Source organism: Lentinula edodes (assembly GCF_021015755.1).
Source record: "Lentinula edodes strain Le(Bin) 0899 ss11 chromosome Unknown C8R40scaffold_12, whole genome shotgun sequence".
NCBI classification, from domain to species: Eukaryota; Fungi; Basidiomycota; class Agaricomycetes; order Agaricales; family Omphalotaceae; genus Lentinula; species Lentinula edodes.
This window is the reverse complement of record NW_025764318.1, coordinates 779,219-799,068: the sequence shown is the minus strand read 5'-3', so window position 1 is coordinate 799,068 and position 19,850 is coordinate 779,219. Positions and strand designations below refer to the sequence as shown.

Here is a 19,850-nt window from a genome sequence, read left to right as displayed (position 1 = left end):
GAAAAGTTAGGAGATCGACAGCTTGGCCCTTATCGCATTCTGGAGAAAATTGGCCCTTTAGACTACCGCCTTGACCTTCCCCTATCCCTAGATCGCCTTCATCCCGTCTTCCATGTCGATAAACTATACCCCTGGAAAGGTAACTCCATTAATGGCGAAATACCAACACCACCAGAGCCGGTATACTTAGAGGATGAAGACGAACCGGAATACGAAGTAGAGGAGATCTTAGACAGCCGGGTTCGATGGAAGAAGTTGGAATATTTGGTTAAGTGGAAAGGTTACGACGCAGGGCACAACTCTTGGGAACCTGCTGTCATAAAGTACGCAGCCCCTATCATTTTCCTTTTCTCACCGTCTCGACGCCTTTACTTGTACGATACATCATCCCATCACTGTCAAACCCCCATCGATTACTGATCCATCGATTACTGATCCACCTGACCCACCTTCTCCTTCTACTGGCTTCCGCCACCTTCCTTGTTCCTAAACTGTACAGTATTACATCGTTGTTTCTCGCAGACCGGATTATGTATATATAGCCAACCCTCCACAGCCTGGTCCCTTATCTTGACCTCTCTGTCATTATCTGGGACCAGGTATGTGCTTACTTATTATTACCTATGACTACGATACTCAATATATCTCTGTCATTATCTGGGACCAGCTTGCCGCCGTTCTGCTTAGTCGCTCCGCCTTGTTGCCTTGTCCAGTTGCTCCGCCTCACCGTTCTGCTTAGTCGCTCCGCTTTCCCGCTCCGTTAGTCACTCCGCCTCTGCCGCTTCGTGACACCTGCAGCCAACCTCAGTCGAGCACCAAAAATTGTTCGGGCCTTTCATAAAAAACACCCAACAGCGGCAAAGCCTTGACCATCGAGGGCAATGGTCATAAGGAGGGGGGTAATGTCATAAAGTACGCAGCCCCTATCATTTTCCTTTTCTCACCGTCTCGACGCCTTTACTTGTACGATACATCATCCCATCACTGTCAAACCCCCATCACTGTCAAACCCCCATCGATTACTGATCCATCGATTACTGATCCACCTGACCCATCTTCTCCTTCTATTGGCTTCCGCCACCTTCCTTGTTCCTAAACTGTACAGTATTACATCGTTGTTTCTCGCAGACCGGATTATGTATATATAGCCAACCCTCCACAGCCTGGTCCCTTATCTTGACCTCTCTGTCATTATCTGGGACCAGGTATGTGCTTACTTATTATTACCTATGACTACGATACTCAATATATCTCTGTCATTATCTGGGACCAGCCTGCCGCCGTTCTGCTTAGTCGCTCCGCCTTGTTGCCTTGTCCAGTTGCTCCGCCTCACCGTTCTGCTTAGTCGCTCCGCTTTCCCGCTCCGTTAGTCACTCCGCCTCTGCCGCTTCGTGACAGGATGCCCTGTACCGGGTACAAGTAACATCAAAATATTGGTAGTAGCCAGGGGAGGTAAGCAAGAAGTGACATGGACAGATGAATATAGGTTATAACTTATGCAGAACTGTGAGCAATATCAGAGTAATAGGGGGCCTAGTGAATAAGGTTTCTCGTTTTTACCCGACCACTTCATAGAGCTGCTTTGGGAATACTAGGATTAGATAGCACAGCAAACATCCATCCTATCAAGGTATTCGGGCCAATTATGATTGTTTGCAGATTTCCAGTCCGTCCGCGTCCCACCTTTGAATTCCGCCGATCACCGGAATTTCACTGGAGATTCGTGTTACCTTCAATGCATCTACGGTGCTTCGGTAGACAATCATTGATTACTCTACTCTCAAGGTCAACGCGTTCGCGGTAGAGCAAAAAATCTCAAGACCAAAAAATCCCAAAACCTGTCATCGAGGACGCGATAATGAAGGGCCAGGACTAATACTATCATCTCCCAATTCATAAACCATCCTAGATCGTCGCTCGACCTGCACAGTCTTTTCCACCCTCACATGCGCACTCCCATCTTCAGCCCAATCGGTCCCTAGTTCCACATCCTCCAGATCGAAGTCTGGAATAGTCAAATCGAGACTAACCGTCGATGCTTTTGGCTTGAACTGTGTCCGAACTACATGACTCACGCTGTACACCGAGCTGATACTTTGTGAGGTTGAACTCGATGCAGCGTCAGCAGCAGTATCGATTCTTCTCTTCATGGATATTTCTGAAAGGCTACCGGTTAGCATTGAAAAAAACAGGCTATTTATTACGTACCATGTAAATGGATGATGAGGCGTTTGGACATGATCCACGTCATACAGTATCCGAGAGAGGCACTTCATAGTAGATCCACTGTAAGTGGCAGATCAATGAACGTTCTGGGTAACTCACGCTGCAGTCTTAAAATATGCAGTTCAGCCACATCCACATATGAGATGGATCAGAACATACTTGTATGTCTTGAGACGCCCGATATATAACAAGATTGAGGATGTTGACGCAGGTGAGGGCTGTGAAATATCCAATTCCGTCATAAAACATCCTGTCGGAAAAGAGCTATCAATACGGGGTTTAATCAAGATAATAAATGTAATAAGCAAAATTCTGCAAGTGGTTGAGACCGTCCTCGCTATGCCATCATTGCATTCGTTGTCCTGACTCTGACACTCACATTCTTGTCACTTTGGCAAAGCTAGCTCAATTAGTACAACCATTGATGAAAGGTGCATAGAAACGTACAATGAATTCGAAGCCGTCTTATACTTATTCAGGTAGACCATGCAGATTGTTGAGGTTGTCAAGTCGTATATTATGGCAACGACGTAGTAGATCCATGCTCCTAGATGCATAATCTGGAACACACCTCGGCAGCTGTTATTTTGGTGAGGGTTCAGATCCTCAAACGAAAATTCTCGCCTTACTTTCCCTGAAGAACGATTCTTGAGGTCAAATTCACAGAAAAAGATGGTACAGTGTTGAGGGACTCACAAACTGAGGATCAAGAACCGCTGCAAAAAATATAATCAATACCAACTCAAAGTAGTTCAGTTTACCTCAATACTCGCCAGTTCGATGGTAGAGGTTAGTCAAGCCTTCCAACTGCTTCCGAAGGTGAATGTGAGTTATAGAAGGGATGGAAAATGCGCACAGCGGTAGCGGCTATCAATAAAACTAGAAGTGAGCCTCCAACTAATCGAGATCTCCGTGAAAGGTTGAAGGCACTTCTCTGTACATTAGCAAGATTTCCAAGGAAGGAGATTGACAAAAAACCGGAAACATACCGGAGACCAAGGATGATTTGAGATACCGTGGATTGTATGACTAGAGAGAAGTTATTGGTGTAAGTTCTGCATGTTTTAGATTTATATACCTTTGAAAATTGAGGGTATTAAATAGTAGTGAGAGCAAGAGCGCTCAGTGAAATGGGAATAGAAGTATCCGACATTCGAAAGAGCGAGGGTCGCTATGCTTGTGAATCTTGAAAGATACAGGGCCGTAAACAACTTGCTTGGAGAGTGAGGAAAATCGCAAGACGCAACTGAATAAGGAGAAAAAGACTGAACGAGGCACTGAAGAGGTGGTAAGACGAAATAACATCAGGCGAAGGATAAGCGCACGTCATGTGAGGAGCATTCCACTGTTCTCGAATATACCTACAGGTACTCGGGGCAGTTTCGAGGAAGCTAAACAATATCTGAGTGCTTGTCACTGGTTTGAGGTCGATCACCCGTTGAACCTACTCGTAGAGTGCGATCGATACAGATGCAATCCGAAGGTATGTTGTCAACTGGTATGAGCTTGGACTGATGTAGTCGCCATCCATGCCGGAAGGTGAAGAGGCGATTGCAGTTATCTGTCGGTCGACGAAGAGGGAAAGAAGATGGGGGTCAAGTTCAATGTTGACATCCTCGTGGCGCATCTGGAGTCCAGCCATGACAGGTGTGCGAATCTGAACGTAAGTTGACAAAGGAGGTACTTACATCTGGACACATACGGAGAACAGAATGAGCATGTGCTTATATCGTTTCCCATAAAGCAATTGTTCTTGAATTGATTGGACCGTGGCAGGGTCTACCGTTGTAAGTTATAGAGTAAGTTATGGTGTGCTACAAAGAGTAATCGAAAGCTTAAAGCCTAAGTATTCACAGATGGAAGCTCCCATGGGAAAAGAACACTTCGAGAAGCGTGGTTGCAACAGATTACAGCCCGACAAAGGGCGCGAGACGACACTACATATGGTTTTGTGGCGGGCGGAAATGGAATGATCCCGAACCTTCCCAAACTCAAACTCATGCCGTATTGACCACTCCACCATCCAATCTATGAGATCCCACAGAAAATTGTCAATGCGACGATTGAAGATTCCTCAGACACTTGAATATGTAAAATTGAATAGTAATCGCGAAGATTAAAAATAATATTCACCTGGTCTGTTCATAACAATTCTATTCGACAGTTGACCAGGAAGAGAGTGGTTGCCGCCAAGTACAGTACCAATTTATGAATACCGATTCTCATCTGAAGATGGCGATGAAGGTGCAACGCGCAGGTCCAACATATAGAAGTGTCTGCCCAGCTATGTACATACTGCGCATATATTAGTCGAAGGTATATTAGGTCGCTATTAACAAAGCTATTAACAGAGCCATTAAAGTAAGCAAATACAGATAGCCAGAATTATACAAATCCTGTATTGGATGTGGGCATTTGTGCGTTTGAAATTTCTATCAGTTAACTGTAACACATGCGTCAGCTAGGGCTGCCACAGGAACAAGTATTGAACTCACATTATTAATGATATTGCGAGGCGACTAGTTGCAGATGATACAGGGCCTTCATTGTTTGTGTTCGACGTTCACCCTCATGGCCACTGCTGGCGGTGGCATAGCCGAGCTGGGTGGACATACGCGTACTTAATTGGGCGTAATCTCGAAATGCTGCAAAGCAACGCTGAGAGGAGCACGTAGTATAAACAAAACAGACTTACAGTTGATCCTGTTTGCTTTGTATTCATACCATGCCATCAACATCAAAGCATGTAGAGTGTCTACACTAGGAATGTGGGAGACGGCATTAACAGCTGTCTGTACCAATATGCGATGTCTTAGCGGGATGGGCAGTGCAAGGTGGCAGCGTGAAGTACCTTGGCGTTATTCGCGTACGTTTCCGCGACATTATGCAGTCCGCGTACTGTTAGATCAGGATTCGTTGAGAACCTACGCGTTTCAGATCAAATATACATTCAATGAAGTTGGAAAAACAAAACCACTACTCACCTCACAGCGAAGGCCGCAATGCAATTAGCCAAAGATGGCGACATTCTACGTTGATTGTAATCTCTGTAAACGTCGTCGTAGGCAACAAAGGAGTATTCTTGATGTAAATTATTGAAGAACAATAGAATGAATTCTGTCATTAGACTATAGGACGGGTGCTGTGGTGAAGTAGAATCGAAGAGAGGGACTTGACGCGAATTAGGATTGGACTGTGATCGGGAGTGGTACATCATCGGTGAATTTGAAGGACTCGGCGACATTGACTGATAGCTAAGAGGGCTTTGACGAGCAGAACTGTTGTAGGACATAGAAGAGGAATGACTACGCCAAAACCACTCGAATTCAGCGCCGAGGAACACGTATATTCATACAAAACGCACCGGTGTGAATATTCTACCGACCGTCGGGGATCTGGGGCATAGGGAGAGTATCGAACACTGCCATTGTCATCCGCGCCGACAACGCCGTTAGCCTTGGGTGAATGAGACACCGAACGAGGAATAGAATAAGATGAAAGCGCAGGACTGGAAGAACTAGAGGCTACCGGAAACCCATCTGCAGCACTGTCGGATCTAAGAGAAAGCAACGTTACGTCGATGTACGCGTTATACTCAAAGAAAGTTGACCTTTGTTCACTAGAAGAGGCTCCAGGCCCAGCAATAGAGCGACTTCGCTCAGCAAAGTATCGTTCTCTATCTCGGAATCGACATTGGATCTTTGCCGCTCTACAAGCTTCACATTTCCCCTCAGGAGTAGGTTGTAAGCATTTGATCTTTTTCAGACGGCTGATAGATGTTGAGTGAATGGAGAAGAAGCCTCGGTACGCCACTCACCAATTATCACAAGACGTGACGAGACGAGGACGCTTCTTATGACCTTGTGTGTTTTGAGGAGATTCAATGATAAACTGGAAAGAGTCGTCCATCGGAAAAGCCAACAGTGACTAGCACACAGTGATGGCTTTTAAGTATGGAGCGACTCGACCTCAAGGCTTATTTGGCGTCAGTCACACGTAACACTTAGATATCATAAATATCCCGGAAACGGGAAAATAGATAAAAGTCGAGTTGTTTCGTTGGCAAGGGCGTCGTTTGTGCCCGGCCTTGTCGTTCCGAATCGGATCTCTGAAAGGGAAGTGCAGAATTTGAGCTGACCGCCCAAAATTTGGTTGCGCCCCGTGGGTTTCCTGTAGGTCCGTTTTGCGAAGGGCTGGTTGTTGTTAAATGAATATAATGAGAACAAAGAATAGAAACTTGAAAGAAGTACTTCAAATAGTGCTTACATCACTCTATCAATCGCTAAAATCCACATGCGAAGAGTGACTTCGGACTCATCATCCATCAATCCGCAGGATGCGATTTACCTGCAAACCAGGTCCGTTCGGTTCGTTTTCCAGGTACCAGATCTTACGTACGGCAAGGAATGACTCTGTTTCGTCTCTATTATTATTCTACAAGTACGCGCTCCTGGACCTCAAAGGTATCAAGATTTTTCAAATAGATTATAAATAAGCAATGGCAAAGATATATCCGTTGCTAGTCCGTCGGGACATTCTTCGACCGTTCTAGACGGGTCGCACCCGGCGGTGGCACCGGAGTCAACGGAATCCTTGAGAAAGCCCTTTTCCTCTTTCTCCTCCTCTTACTCGGTGGAGAACAACATATTTCTTGCCTCATCCTATAGATAAAGTGAAGTAAGAGCATCAGGAAATTGGGATTGAGTTTCTGTCTTTGAGATCATCAAGTACGCAAAATGTCATTACTCACGACTTGGTGTATTTCAAGATTATCCGCACTATTTGAAGTCAACCGCGACGTTTCATCGAGTTCAGTAGAGTCATCTCTAGGATGAAGAGCGATCTCTTCCTCGGGAAGGATAGGATTACCATGCCCGTCCAGTGGTATCGTCGATTGTATTGATTTCAAGTATTTGTGGTAGGTAAAAAGACAGATGCCTGCGAACAATTTCAGACGACGGACTTAGTCAGATTCCCACTCGACGTACCACATATTGTGATAGCAACACCAGTTATGTTCAGTGGAGTGAGCTCGTCACCAAAAAACCATGCTGATACACTGATGGTAGCGACCTCTTTTGCAATTCCTGCAATTGACATCGGTACCATCCCAGCACGCTGGATGATGCTTCAAAGTGGGGATGAGAAATCTTCACGGGAGCATGTAAGAATGACTGACTAGAATTCACTAAGCACCATACAAAACGCAAGTACTCCGGGTGCAAGAAGGAGTAGGATTGTCTTTATTGTTCGAGTGATACCGGAAGTGAAAAACTCGCTCTTCAATAGAGAAGACCAGCTTTCGATGAAAAAGCTCAAGATAATGAGCGTCACCGCCATTATAGGACTCAGAAGAAATATCGTAGACGCAGGATTGCTGAAGCCCATTTTCTTGTTTTGGAACAATAGCTGCGTCAAAGCCCATCGAAGACCGCCCAAGGCACTTGCACTAATTACCAGTACGAAGCCACCGAGAATGAAATGCGTCTCCGTCGCTACCATAAGTAGGACCCCGCTACAGATAAGCATGATGACCCCTACAAGGCGCCAGGAAAAACGCTCCAAGTGGAAGAGGAAGGCGAAAAGCAGCACGAATATTAGAGAAGATGATTTGACCATAGCTTTGTATATTATCAGTACAGGAGCACGATAGGAAGACAAAAAGCGCACTATAGAACGACAAGGATACAGTTTTAAGTGAAAGGTTTGAAAGCCCTATATCGAGACTTGTGGTAGCGCCTGTGGGGACCGCATTCTTCCTGCAAAGATCGCGTCAGTGAGAGCCGCAAATCCTGAGAAACGCGTAAAATCTCCATGCATGCTCCCTGGCCCTGATATAAGTTCGCAGTGACAATGGCATGGTTCGGGACGCAATCACTCGATTGAATTTGAAAAACTAACCCATACTCCTCAGTCGTGGGGTATCGATCTGGCCTGAATTTATGAGGCCATATGCTGATCACTAGGCCAGCCAAGATAAATTGGACGACCATATGTAGCGACGTGACGAACAGAGGATAGGGGAAATTGAAATGAGAGTCGGAAAACATCCATTTGTTATACATTGAAAGAAGAATTGCGAAGAAGAACCTGGATCAAACAAGGGTTCGATACTTGACTCAGCGCACTGAACTAACTTGAAAAAGAAAACTCTATAACTCACCAAGAACCGATAAACATTGTGTTTACGGTCGCATTTTGAATCCACAATCTTCTCTTTTCTTCCACCGAAGGAACATGCGCATAGAATGAAGGGCGCAAATCTTGCTGCTCGTAATCATCTTCTTGCGATGAACTTTGTCCCAAAGAGTCGTCCAGCGAGCGGTCATCTTGGCGTAGTAGAGCCATGCACGAGAATTGTCAATTGAGAACACGTCAAAGACGTTTCCTGGGAATACTTACCGAATTTGGAAATGCGTTCCGCTTGTACCTGCCCACAACCTCTCAACGAAAAGCTTTAATCAGTGCAAATGCACCCGTACAGGTGACAATCTGATCTTCTTTCAAAAAAAAGTGCTATTATGATACAATGTTGTACACAAGGTCGGAATGCCGAGACATGATAATAATAATCTGCACTGTCAGTTGGCAGCCAGTTGTTACATGCAGATGGAACATAATGGACAAATTTTTGCCAACATGCATGATCATTCTTGCTGTTTCTGCATGTCCTCCAATTCGGAATTTGCATTCAACTTAGCAGGGTCCTTCCTGTAGATGTAGTACAGCAATCTGACGGCTGAGCGGAAATACGACCAAGTGGACTGACCACGTTCTCCAGTGTTCAAATTGTTGTTGATTTAGATATTCACGAAACATCTCGTCCTTCTTCATAGCAGTCCTAAATTGAGCATGCTGAAGCAACTCCAGATGATGAAGCGCGTGGGGATAACTTAAGATCATAAGTTCGGAAATGAGTATGTATCTTACAGCGGACCCTATTCACTTACTGTATAAAGCGAGCACAATCTTTCTCCTTGAAGTATAAAAGGTACTTGAGAAAGTTGATAAACGTAGGTTGCTCCAAAATGTTCTGCTGCGCTAACGAATGGAGGTAAAAGGGATTGGCAAGAGCTTGAACGAATTCCAACTCAAGCTCAAATCGGGCTCGATTGGCTGCTTCTGGGTCAGCACTGGGAGTTGCCGGTGCTGGGGTTGTCATGACTCCCTTTGTACCAAACGATGCAGACGATGGGAGCGCGAACGGAAGTGGCACAACCAGGGCCAACTTCTTCTTCAAGTTCGGCCCGCAGTTTCAGCCCACGTGATTCTGCGACGCGTCATCCACTTGACGCGTTCAGTTGAACTCTTCATTTATTTTTTCGTTGCAACTCCTCTTCTCGTATCATCTCAACTTCAACAATGTCCGGAGACGATGACTCAAATGGCTGGCAGCTTACAGAGTCAGACCCTGGTGTCTTTTCGTATGTTCTTCCGATCTGGGACCCCTACAAACTCTCATGCCGAATTCAGAGAGTTGTTAAAAACTCTAGGGGTTCCACTAATCGTGGATGATCTCTACTCTTTAGACTCAGAATCTCTTGCCTCGCTGCAACCTCTGCATGCCTTGATATTTCTATTCAAATGGGTTTCAACCTCATCTGACAGCATGAGTGGAAACTACGATCCTGAATTTCCAGGCTTCTTCGCACATCAAGTTGTGAACAATGCGTGCGCTACTCTAGCGGTTCTTAACGCGCTTGGGAATATTCCGGCTCTCAAAAGTGGATCGCAATTGACTCAATTATTGGAGTTTACGAACGGCATGGACCCTCAGACTCGCGGCCTTGTCATCACCAGCTCCGACTGGTTAAGAGAAGCTCATAATTCTCTGTCGCCACCTAGTGCAATCTCTCTGGATGGACTGGGGCTTCCGAAGCAGACGGAGGATGCTTACCACTTTGTGGTTTATCTTCCGTTCATGGGATTTCTATACGAACTGGATGGCCTGAAGCCTCACGCCGTCAGTCACGGGTCCTATAATGAAACAGGCGAAGGCTGGCTTTCTCGCGCACGGTCAGTCGTTTCACGTTTTCCAAGATGATGAGATTTCAATAGTTCAGAAAGTGAGGTTATTGAAAATCGAATAGCGACGTACCCACCTGGAGCCGTAAGTCTTGATCTTCATTAAACCAAGTTCATATGTGAATAGTGATGAAATCTAGCTCGATTTCAGTCTCTTAGCCTTAAGAGAAGACCCACTTCCCTTAATACAAGCCGAACTAGCAGAACTTCAAGCAGCCGGAAAGCAAGCTGAAGCCGCCGATTTAGTCGTCAAGCTGGAGAGCGAGACATCTAAACGAAATAGATGGAATGTGAGTAAAGGGTCGCTTTATATTCTCGGGTTGCATACATGGCTGATGTACAATGTGAATGAATCATAGTTCGAAAACAGTTTGCGAAGGCACAATCACGTTGGGCTTGTGCACTCCCTTCTGGTCGCACTTGCCAAGGCTGGAAAGCTGGAGTCGGCGAAGGAAAGAGCAAAAGGTATTATGAAGGAGCGTGTATCTAAGGCAAAGTCGAAAGGAGAGGCAATGGATGAAAGTTAAATTCTCGTGTAAATGGCTATCAATTTTGATCTGCACCCACATTTGAGTTGGATCGTCAGAAAGAAGGTAAAATAAAATAATAGCACGGCATACACACTGCAGTCCAAGAATTGAACACAGCAATCCAGACGGGATCCAGAAGAAGATGAAAAAGGTATGAGTGATCAGGAAGTTTGCAAATCAGCAGATCTTTTCTCTAATGCGACCGTGAATAATGATTAATGATCTCCGCTTCTCTTGGAAAACATCACTTAGAAGATTGAGGGTATCTTTCACCACGATGTTTTACCTCCACTACCGTGAGTACAGTCACATAAGAAATTGAGCTAATCATCGGCGGTTCACCGTCGGCGCAGGGACTCCAGATGGCCGATTTTACATGCACAGATATAGTACTTAGAGTTAATGAACAATATTGTACGGCGAACCTCGTTAAAACGCACATACAACGCTCTACGTTAGCCTCGTCGGACATTGATGATCCAGCACGGTACTTGACCTATCAAGACCTATCACGCATTACACGTTATCCAAGCATAATTATTGCTGTCTTTCGCACTTCAGATTCGCGGACTTTCTCTCTCTTGGTCATCTGTCATGAGTCAAATCTCGGATTGGAGCATTCGCTGTTCAATGGCTGCAATTAACTAGGAGTCTTGAGTTAGACCGTTCAGCAGATCAGAGCACAGCACCTGGACTGTGATAATATCTTCTCAGAAGCGGTAATCGGATAAATCCTGGTGAAATAAACCTTCATAGTAGTAAGTACCTGGTATTAGAAGGAAAGAGAAGATACGTTCTGGATCCTGATTGCGGAAATAGGTTCCCGAATTTCTAAGTACATATGTCCTTCAATTTGATATCAACAAATTCGACGGTTTGCTCAGGACTGCCCCTGCTCAATCATCTCCTTGAAAGAAATTGAATGTCGAACACAATACTGCAAAGACTACGGATGAATGAAACCTGAGTTAAACCATGCATTTACTCCGGGGTTAAAGTTCTTAGCAGTAACTGCTTCCACGCAGTCGGACTCGGGAGTGGGGAAGCTTTATCAGTCTTTCTAACTCCTTGTCCAGAGGATTTTCAAAGTCGGCATCTAAATAGTAAATTGTTTCCGACAGAACGTTTTTGAGATGATTTTCATGCATAATCAATACATATTACCTTTTTTTAATGCTGGATGCTACGGTCTGGTCCTTTTGCAAACTTTCTGGATTCCATACAGCCATATCTGAGTTCGGTCAAAGAACGAACTTCTTCAAACAGAAAATACACTATGCAGTAAGACAGCATACTTACATGCCATTACATTATGACCTCTATGACCATCTGAATGGCTCAGTGGGGTATATCTGTTCTTTTTTTGTATAGATCATACACCGGCTGCACACCTGTGGCTTTCAGTTCTCTCGAAACCCGTTCTGCTCCTTCGAAAACCCTGAGAAGATTGCCTCCAGTCAAACCTGCTAATTCAAGTTTCGTCCAGCCACGGCTATAAAGCTCAGCGATCTACATGAGGGATATGTAAATGTTGTAATCACACGGAAATGGGGGTAATCACGCACTAGTGCTGGATACTTTGATACATCTTCCAGACCAGCTGGAACAATTTCTATACCGTCGAAATCACTGCCTATACCCACATGTTCCTTACCAGCAATATTTGCAATATGCTCGACATGGTTGGCTACAGTCTTCACTGTTGCCAGACCTTCGGGTGCCACAAAATACGGCGCAAAGTTGACCTTGAAGATCGGCAGAATCAGCATGTTATTTGATTAGAAGCCAGTTCGAGTACCATGACCACCGCATCTTTCTGTCCGCTACCAGTACCAATAAGTCCTAGAACATCATCTGGAACGTTACGGGGTACGTTATGGACAGCTCGGGCGGATGAGTGCGACCAGATCACAGGGGCCTTGGAGTATTTGAGAGCCTGAATTGCAGTGGCGTCGGAAGTGTGACTCAAGTCTACTAAGACGCCGAGTCGGTTCATTTCATCAATCAGTGAGAACCCAAGGGCACTGAGTGCAACATATGTAAGTATTCAGCACATGGAAAGTAATAAAAAACAGCAGGGGCGGCAAGTTCGGACGTCGGGGTGAAACGCGGAAACGCGGGGAGGAAAGGCAAAAGTGACGCAGTATATTACGGCGTACTATTTTTGTGACTCGAAAGGGAGAATCCTCTGTAGATACCCAAGCTCACCATACTCAGAAGAGCGGACCCGGATGGAAAAAGAAAACTTGAAAAAATCGGCTCACCTCAAACCGCCATGTAAAGGTTCTTTTCCCGGGGCCAGACCACATGAATCTGCAAACGCGTTGTGGCAAGTGTGGGTGAGGGTAACGTATGAAACTCCCAGTGCTTGGTACTGCCTCAGTACAGAGATAGAATTACCAAGTTGGTGAGCACTATATAAGGCGAAGATGAGCCAGGAGATCTCAACAGTTCAGACGAAGAACAGGAACGATCGAGGAGCAAAAACCGGTCAGCTCGATTCCCGACCAGGCCTCGTAGCACCCAGACTACTGAATCTGGACGTTCATTGTGCGCTACTGAGTATGTCCCTCGGTCTCAAGAATATTCAGAGACAACCATCGAACCTGGGTTCGATGTGGAGAGCATATTGCACGGGACTTGGGAGCATACTGAAGCAGGTCAACGACAACGCACCCTTCAACGCCAAGAAGACTGGCTATCTTTCCGCTAGCGATAGAAGATCTTATCCCTTCTGCATTCCGCGCAAATCGAAAGGTCTGACAATCACCTGTTGGTTAATTTTGTCCATGGCCAGGGAAACACGAACATACTTCCGGGTACTTTTCAATGAGCAGCTTAGCAACATCGATTTGTTCCAGTGTATCCCTAATATGTAGATATTAAGGTTGTGCACGGGTCCTATCAGCTTCATGAAGCAGACCTGACTCTCCAAGTTGATTTCAAAAAATCGGCTCCCTCAGCCTCGGGGTCCGCACAGCCTACATATACTGACCTTAAGTAGATATCAGGTTATTCATTGTGAGCATCATGAAAGCTGACAAAGGCATACCAGAAGAAGCCACCAACTTTTCCCTTTCTAAGTCGAGGAATATCTACGTGGGCAGGCATTTCGGAGTTGAGGTCAACGGCTGATACATTGTTGGCGTAACCACCGTAACGAATGAGTATTGGAAGATCGATATGCCCGTCCTAACAAAGGAAGATAGCTATGTAACATCTGTATACAGAGATATATGGGACTCACAATAATTGGAGCCTTTTCTAGTATGCCCAGTGCCGCAACCATGGGATCCTTCAGCTCTCCGCCGATCCAAGGAAGTTCCTTGATGTTATCGGGAAGGGAGTCGGAGAAGAACAGAAAAACCACAAGAGCTGCTGTTGTTGTTGCAGTCAGTATTCCCCATACTATAAAGCGCACTGTGAAATTAAATGTAGGAAGTGATTTATGTGCGCCACGGCTATTATTGTTCGCATCCGAAGTGGATGGGAGAAGGGCAGTATGCTCAGACATGAATAGACCTTCAAGCTTCAAACTTCAGGACTCTGTTGACAGTGACACTTGAGAACAACGGATAAAGAAACGCGCCTTGCACAAGGCTGAGAGCGCGACTGACATAGCTGACTCAGGATATATGCCATTTGATTGCCGAAAGATAAGATTATGCTTATAATGAGCGCTGATAAGCGTTGATAATCTCCGGAGTCCGGATCCTCTACACTTCACGACATTCGCAATTTTACTGGCTGGGATATCCCTTATACTCCGCTTCTCTTTCCAAGTTCTGGATGGGCTCCCTAGAAAGCAACGACTCAGTCCAGCATAAAACCCGAGTAATTCTCGTAGGAATCGGGTACGCTCTGAATATTTCTTCTCCTTTCATTCAAATACTCTTCCCTGAAACTTGTTAATTTTCACAGAGGTGCAACTTGCTCTGGCAAAACAACCCTCGCAAAGCACCTAGCACGAATACTGCCAAACAGTGTCATCATTCATCAGGACGTATGTACGTTCGATGTCCGTCGATGTATATGCTTCGTCCTAAACGATGACTCATCCTTCAGGATTTTGCTCCAGTAAGGTCATTTGAGTATTGTCTTTCAAGCTCATCAATATGTTTTCTTAGCCTCAAGAACAAGTTCCTGTGCATCCTGTGTATAATGTACAAGACTGGGATGCTCCAACTGGAGCCATTCAATGGCCTCGCATGGTCGAGTCCTTAAAAGAAGTTAAGAAGACCGGAGTAATTCCCCCAGAACATATAAGTCACGACCATTTGAACGAACAAAAGGATGTACCTTTGAACGATGGCTTAATGCTCAAGTGGTCTCGCGTTTTCGACGAGATGCAACAAAACGCAGAGCGGGGTGGGGTTAAGATAATATGGGGTCTGGTGGATGGGTTCTTATTGTATTGGCACCCGGTCAGTGGATGTAATGTGAGAAGCTATTTTGAGGATCTCTGACCAAATGGTTTGGTAGGGCGTTTACGAGCAATTGGATGCACGGATATTTCTCCGTGTCCCGGAAGCCATACTTAAACATAGACGATATGAAAGACACGGATATCATACTGCAGGTATGTTTCTTGTGCCAATTCGCCTCGTTTGGTTTTCGGCCTTCCTTTCTCTATTCTGCATGTATATTGACGGGGTCTATTCACTTCCTTTCCCGCGGTCCACTTCTCTAACTCCACCTGTTTGGCCCCGACGCTGTATAACCTACCTGTCGCTGACCAACAGTCCAATTTGACCCAGAGGGATCACTCTGGCGCGATCCCCCGAATTATTGGGAGCAGATTGTCTGGCCCGCGTACTTGGAGGCTAATAGAGATATATTCGCCGATGGAGATGTAGAGCATGGCGGCCCTAGTGGAAAAGTTCCACAGTTGGTCCTTATAGATGCGATTGAAGCGAGCATGGAGGAGTTGGTTCAGAGATGTTGTGAGGTGTTGAAGGAGACGCTATAGAATTCCGATGTCTTTTTGGGACAATTTCCCTACATAGAGCTTGGAGAGGAAGAAATAGTTCAGCACGAAAGACCATCATTGGCTTATCCCCTCGCGCTTGAATCAGATCAACCTGAGGAATAACTACACGCATAGTGATAACAGCCGCAATGCGTCCTCTCCTCAGCCATACTATATCGACGAAAGGGACTGAACTACTTGACACCATGTATGTTAATACCCACATTCTAGACTCGTATAGACCTGGTATACATAGACGATTCCTTACCTTGGTCCACAGCGAAAAGTTTAGACCACCGGCTGTAAGAGCTTGAGTGTAGACCTCCAACGATTTATTCTTTGAGAAAGCTCATGAAAGCTGCCCGGCAAGTTAAGTGATCAACCGGTGGTCAAGCTCTGTTGGCTGGTGTTTGAAATGTTTGGGGGGCAGTTTGAAATGCGGGTATTTCGGATCGCATTACCGGATAAATCACATGCAAGTACAAAGGAATAGGTGTCTTGTGATTGGCCCATCTCCGGGGTAAGCTCAAGTTCTAACTTCTATATAAGACACGGCTCACCTGGGGTCCGTTTCAAGACCTTCTATTTCACCACCTCCTCATCTTTTCAACACCATGTCTACCATCGTCGTTGGCGGCGGTCTCGCCGGTCTCTCTGCTGCCCACACACTACTCGAACGTGGGGCTAATGTACTTCTCCTCGACAAGCAAGGGTCCGCGCACCATACTACTCCTAAATCATCTTCTGCCAATTTAACGATAATCGTTGTTTAATATAGGTTCATGGGGGGAAATTCAACCAAGGCAACGTCTGGAATCAACGGCGCTGGTACACAGACCCAGCAGGAGCTGAACATTCCCGACAACGCAAAGATCTTCTTTGAGGATACTAAGAAATCCGTGCGTGCTGAATTTGTTCCTCGCTTCTTTTATACTTATATACTCTGCTATATCGTTCAGGCCCGAGAACTTGCAAGAGACGATCTCATCCGAGTTCTTACTGGCCGCTCAGGTGATGCCGTCAATTGGCTCCAGGATAAGTTTGGGTTGGACTTGTCAAAGGTCGCTCGTCTCGGTGGTCACACTCATCCTCGTACACATCGTGGTGGTGCTCAGTTCCCGGGAATGGTAAGAATCTTGCAACTCAATGTTATCAGTGACGTTCTAATTCGATTCGTTTACGTCCCAGGTCATTACCTATGCTCAGATGGAACGTTTAGAGGATCTTGCTGTGTCTCAACCAGAGCGTGTTAAGATTATCAAAAAGGCCCGAGTAACCAAGCTTATCAAGGACGAGAATGCTCAAGTTATTGGTGTCGAATACACTTTCAATGGCAAAACGGAGACCGCCTACGGACCGGTTATTCTTGCAACCGGTGGATATGCTGCTGACTTTACGTCTGACTCGCTGCTGAAAAAACATCGACCGGAGTACTACAACCTTCCTACAACAAACGGAGATCATTGTACTGGTGATGGGCACAAGATGGCCATGACTGCTGGCGCAAAGGGAATTGACATGGAGAAGGTCCAGGTTCATCCCACCGGCTTAGTGGACCCCAACGACCCCGAAGCTAAGGTGAAGTTCTTGGCTGCAGAAGCTTTGAGAGGTGTCGGTGGACTGTTGTTGGATAACACCGGTGCACGATTCGTTGATGAGCTACAACATCGGGATTATGTTACCGGCAAGATGTGGAAGAACGGCAAGGTATGAAATATTCAACGAAAGCTCAATTCTTTTTGTTTGACCCGGGTATCTACCAGTTCCCTATTCGTCTCGTTCTCAACGGACCCGCGTCGAAAGATATCGAATGGCATTGCAAGCACTATGTCGGCCGTGGTTTGATGAAGCGTTTCGATTCTGGAGATGCTCTTGCCAAGGAATTCGGTGTATCTCCCTCAACCCTCAAGAAAACATTTGAAGACTACAATCAAGTTGTCCGCTCGAAAAAGGATCCTTTCGGCAAGAAGGTTTGTGGGTATATCCCTACATTGGACTTTGCGCTGATGTCTCGTTAGTTCTTCTCTGGTGAATGGACCTACGACGATACTTTCCATGTGTCTATGATGACTCCCGTTTTGCACTACACCATGGGTGGTCTTGAAATTGACGACGCTTCTCGTGTCATTGATACCAACGGCAAACCCATACCTGGTCTTTTCGCTTGCGGAGAAGTTGCTGGAGGCGTCCACGGTGCCAACCGTCTCGGTGGAAGCTCTTTGCTTGGTTGTGTTGTATTTGGACGGGTCGCCGGAGACTCTGCGGCTGCTTACACGCTTCAAGCAACCAGTGCTGCTATAGCAAAGGCAGGTGGCCGTCTTGGTGCTATTGCTGGGCAAGTGTCTGGTGCTCCGTCAGCGTCGTCATCATCATCGAGTGCCCCAGCACCAGAGGCTAAGGGAGAACAGTCGAGCACAGGTGGAAAAGTGTATACGATGGACGAGGTCGCGAAACACAAGGATAAGAAGGACGTCTGGGTCGTCGTGAATGGCGAGGTGCTCGATGTTACCGAGGTACGTCTTGTTATTTTATTCGACCGGTTCCCTGCTAATATTAATGTCGGTAGTTCCTTCCTGACCATCCCGGAGGTGAGAAAGCGATCATGCTTTATGCTGGGCGAGATGCTACGGAAGAGTTCAACATGCTACACGATCCCAAGGTATTAGTTTTCTCTATGTGTTTTATGAACTTGCATGAACGATTACTTGTAGGTTATTCCTCGATACGCAGCAAACGCCGTGATAGGCAAGATCAAGCAATAGAGAACGCTATGTACAAAATATGTATCCGTGTTACCTGTGCTGACGATGTATTTTTTGAATTTTATTTCTCAATAACATCATGGACTTTCTGGAGACTGGAGCATTTGACTTTTCACGAAAAAAGACGCGCGCCACGGTGAGAGGGCGTCACTGGGCTCACTACGTCACTGACGTCATGCGAATCCTCACCCAGATCGCGTGTGTTATAAAAGCTGGTATCTAGTTTATCTTCGCTTTAAAACCACCGTACGTTCTACAATGTTCCGTTCTCAAGCTATTCGCGTTGCAAAGCCTTCGTTTACTCGTGCTCCTGCCCTGACAAAGGTAGATTTCAGCCAAATTGGTCACACTGCAAATGCTAATGATAACATCAGGCGAAGCAAATCCGAACATATACTACTGAAGTACCAAAATCCAAATCCAACAATGGACTGCTAATCGCTACTGTTGTCGCTGCTGTCGGAGCCGGCGGGTACTGGTACTACTCCAACAATCCCGACGAAGCAGCTAGGTTGGAGGCAAAAGCAAAGAAAGACGAGGAGGTAGCCGTTCAGAAGGCTCGGGAAGCTGGTGCTGCAGGTAAAGCACGCGTTGATGATGCATATAAGCTGGGTCAGCTGAAAATCGGCGAAGCGAAAGCCTCTGCAGACAAAACCGTTGGTCAGGCGGAGACAAGAGCGAAGCAGGCAGCCAATGATGCTCAAGCGAAATTCGATGAATACAAATCAAGTGCTTCGAGGAGCCTGTCGAACGCCAAAGACTCAACAGAGAATTTGTATAATGAAGCTAGGGCGTCTGTGGATCAGAAGTATGGCGATGCAAAGGGTAGTGTCGAAGAGAAGAAGGAACAAGCTAAAGCTGGATGGTTTAGTTGGCTTGGATGGGGGAAAAGCACTGCAGAGGATATTAAGAAGGCAGGTGCCGAGAAAGTCTCAGATGCAGCAGGAGATGTACAGGCGAAGGCAAGCAAGCGTACATGATTAATGATTACGGGATTGGAAATTTCTTTCTAGTGTATATTATTTCGGAGAACTTTGTTGTTTCGTTCAAGATGTACTGTTCATTCAATACCATCTTCACAGATCTTCACCTGCTCGGCGCCGTGGTGGATGACTCTTTATTTAAATGTCCTCGCGCCTTCCCTGTTGATTCATTGAGGGTGTCACTTGGAAACGCGCGGCACGTTCCTATGGTGTTCAGTGTCGGCACCTTCAACTTGTGACTATTAAAACGGCAGAGATCCATCCGCACTCACAGTCAAACCGAACTGAAGCGCACCGGTCTCCCAACCTTTGCGAGCCAGCCCAAAATACAAACATGCAATACACAAATGGTACC

At 45.9% G+C, this 19,850-nt stretch overlaps 9 protein-coding genes across 9 annotated transcripts; 4 read left to right on the top strand and 5 right to left on the bottom strand.

Annotated features, from left to right (window-relative positions):
* Positions 1-1,366: 1,366 nt before the first annotated feature.
* On the bottom strand, positions 1,367-3,911 carry C8R40DRAFT_1098978 (uncharacterized protein). Its single transcript, XM_046227834.1, has 15 exons — positions 3,552-3,911; positions 3,474-3,503; positions 3,305-3,411; positions 3,216-3,255; positions 3,083-3,155; positions 3,000-3,033; positions 2,923-2,942; positions 2,856-2,860; positions 2,674-2,805; positions 2,606-2,626; positions 2,386-2,476; positions 2,326-2,333; positions 2,209-2,270; positions 1,501-2,158; positions 1,367-1,450 (listed from the first exon to the last, which is right to left on the bottom strand). Exons 1-14 carry the CDS (start codon positions 3,554-3,556, stop codon positions 1,842-1,844), a joined length of 945 nt encoding a protein of 314 aa, XP_046087920.1. The 5' UTR covers positions 3,557-3,911; the 3' UTR covers positions 1,367-1,450; positions 1,501-1,841.
* Positions 3,912-4,725: 814 nt separating this feature from the next.
* C8R40DRAFT_1042069 (uncharacterized protein) lies at positions 4,726-6,135 on the bottom strand (the record flags this gene model as incomplete). The annotated part of the gene is made up of 6 exons (XM_046224053.1): positions 4,726-4,871; positions 4,922-5,018; positions 5,078-5,150; positions 5,211-5,531; positions 5,591-5,995; positions 6,044-6,135. The coding sequence occupies 6 exons, from the start codon at positions 6,133-6,135 to the stop codon at positions 4,726-4,728; spliced, it is 1,134 nt and encodes a 377-aa protein (XP_046087919.1).
* Positions 6,136-6,949: 814 nt separating this feature from the next.
* On the bottom strand, positions 6,950-8,574 carry C8R40DRAFT_1041816 (triose-phosphate transporter family-domain-containing protein; the record flags this gene model as incomplete). The annotated part of the gene is made up of 6 exons (XM_046224020.1): positions 6,950-7,164; positions 7,215-7,354; positions 7,406-7,847; positions 7,897-7,985; positions 8,128-8,316; positions 8,390-8,574. 6 exons carry the CDS (start codon positions 8,572-8,574, stop codon positions 6,950-6,952), a joined length of 1,260 nt encoding a protein of 419 aa, XP_046087918.1.
* A 348-nt stretch (positions 8,575-8,922) lies between these two features.
* C8R40DRAFT_1042260 (SOH1-domain-containing protein) lies at positions 8,923-9,388 on the bottom strand (the record flags this gene model as incomplete). The annotated part of the gene is made up of 2 exons (XM_046224067.1): positions 8,923-9,118; positions 9,177-9,388. 2 exons carry the CDS (start codon positions 9,386-9,388, stop codon positions 8,923-8,925), a joined length of 408 nt encoding a protein of 135 aa, XP_046087917.1.
* Positions 9,389-9,553: 165 nt separating this feature from the next.
* On the top strand, positions 9,554-11,027 carry C8R40DRAFT_1098935 (ubiquitin-specific protease). The gene is made up of 6 exons (XM_046227833.1): positions 9,554-9,650; positions 9,700-10,242; positions 10,294-10,336; positions 10,392-10,541; positions 10,611-10,808; positions 10,872-11,027. Exons 1-5 carry the CDS (start codon positions 9,589-9,591, stop codon positions 10,776-10,778), a joined length of 966 nt encoding a protein of 321 aa, XP_046087916.1. The 5' UTR covers positions 9,554-9,588; the 3' UTR covers positions 10,779-10,808; positions 10,872-11,027.
* A 952-nt stretch (positions 11,028-11,979) lies between these two features.
* Positions 11,980-14,380, bottom strand: C8R40DRAFT_1098921 (membrane dipeptidase-domain-containing protein). The gene is made up of 9 exons (XM_046227832.1): positions 14,029-14,380; positions 13,834-13,973; positions 13,705-13,776; positions 13,595-13,649; positions 13,458-13,540; positions 13,046-13,195; positions 12,580-12,805; positions 12,347-12,526; positions 11,980-12,290 (listed from the first exon to the last, which is right to left on the bottom strand). Exons 1-9 carry the CDS (start codon positions 14,293-14,295, stop codon positions 12,120-12,122), a joined length of 1,344 nt encoding a protein of 447 aa, XP_046087915.1. The 5' UTR covers positions 14,296-14,380; the 3' UTR covers positions 11,980-12,119.
* Positions 14,381-14,401: 21 nt separating this feature from the next.
* Positions 14,402-15,946, top strand: C8R40DRAFT_1098915 (P-loop containing nucleoside triphosphate hydrolase protein). The gene is made up of 6 exons (XM_046227831.1): positions 14,402-14,635; positions 14,703-14,784; positions 14,847-14,858; positions 14,909-15,205; positions 15,264-15,360; positions 15,539-15,946. The coding sequence occupies exons 1-6, from the start codon at positions 14,571-14,573 to the stop codon at positions 15,748-15,750; spliced, it is 765 nt and encodes a 254-aa protein (XP_046087914.1). The 5' UTR covers positions 14,402-14,570; the 3' UTR covers positions 15,751-15,946.
* A 418-nt stretch (positions 15,947-16,364) lies between these two features.
* On the top strand, positions 16,365-18,512 carry C8R40DRAFT_1042127 (Flavocytochrome c; the record flags this gene model as incomplete). Its single annotated transcript, XM_046224057.1, has 8 exons — positions 16,365-16,462; positions 16,529-16,649; positions 16,710-16,877; positions 16,939-17,457; positions 17,514-17,720; positions 17,769-18,263; positions 18,317-18,409; positions 18,462-18,512. 8 exons carry the CDS (start codon positions 16,365-16,367, stop codon positions 18,510-18,512), a joined length of 1,752 nt encoding a protein of 583 aa, XP_046087913.1.
* Positions 18,513-18,770: 258 nt separating this feature from the next.
* On the top strand, positions 18,771-19,492 carry C8R40DRAFT_1169329 (uncharacterized protein; the record flags this gene model as incomplete). The annotated part of the gene is made up of 2 exons (XM_046231357.1): positions 18,771-18,836; positions 18,887-19,492. The coding sequence occupies 2 exons, from the start codon at positions 18,771-18,773 to the stop codon at positions 19,490-19,492; spliced, it is 672 nt and encodes a 223-aa protein (XP_046087912.1).
* Between the last annotated feature and the right edge of the window lie 358 nt (positions 19,493-19,850).

Bases quoted from the DNA above. Each gene is read 5' to 3' on its own strand.
- C8R40DRAFT_1098935 (XM_046227833.1), top strand. From the start codon at position 9,589: ATGTCCGGAGACGATGACTCAAATGGCTGGCAGCTTACAGAGTCAGAC. The intron at 10,243-10,293 runs GTCAGTCGTTTC...TAGTTCAGAAAG, and splicing joins GGCTGGCTTTCTCGCGCACG to TGAGGTTATTGAAAATCGAA. The intron at 10,337-10,391 runs GTAAGTCTTGAT...GATGAAATCTAG, and splicing joins CGACGTACCCACCTGGAGCC to CTCGATTTCAGTCTCTTAGC.
- C8R40DRAFT_1098978 (XM_046227834.1), bottom strand. The intron at 2,627-2,673 runs GTACGTTTCTAT...TAATTGAGCTAG, and splicing joins AAGACGGCTTCGAATTCATT to CTTTGCCAAAGTGACAAGAA. The intron at 2,159-2,208 runs GTACGTAATAAA...GTAGCCTTTCAG, and splicing joins CCTCATCATCCATTTACATG to AAATATCCATGAAGAGAAGA.
- C8R40DRAFT_1098921 (XM_046227832.1), bottom strand. From the start codon at position 14,295: ATGTCTGAGCATACTGCCCTTCTCCCATCCACTTCGGATGCGAACAAT. The intron at 13,650-13,704 runs GTCTGCTTCATG...TCTACATATTAG, and splicing joins AAATCAACTTGGAGAGTCAG to GGATACACTGGAACAAATCG. The intron at 12,527-12,579 runs GTACTCGAACTG...CCGATCTTCAAG, and splicing joins AGAAAGATGCGGTGGTCATG to GTCAACTTTGCGCCGTATTT.
- C8R40DRAFT_1098915 (XM_046227831.1), top strand. From the start codon at position 14,571: ATGGGCTCCCTAGAAAGCAACGACTCAGTCCAGCATAAAACCCGAGTA. The intron at 14,636-14,702 runs GTACGCTCTGAA...TAATTTTCACAG, and splicing joins GTAATTCTCGTAGGAATCGG to AGGTGCAACTTGCTCTGGCA. The intron at 15,206-15,263 runs GTCAGTGGATGT...ATGGTTTGGTAG, and splicing joins TCTTATTGTATTGGCACCCG to GGCGTTTACGAGCAATTGGA.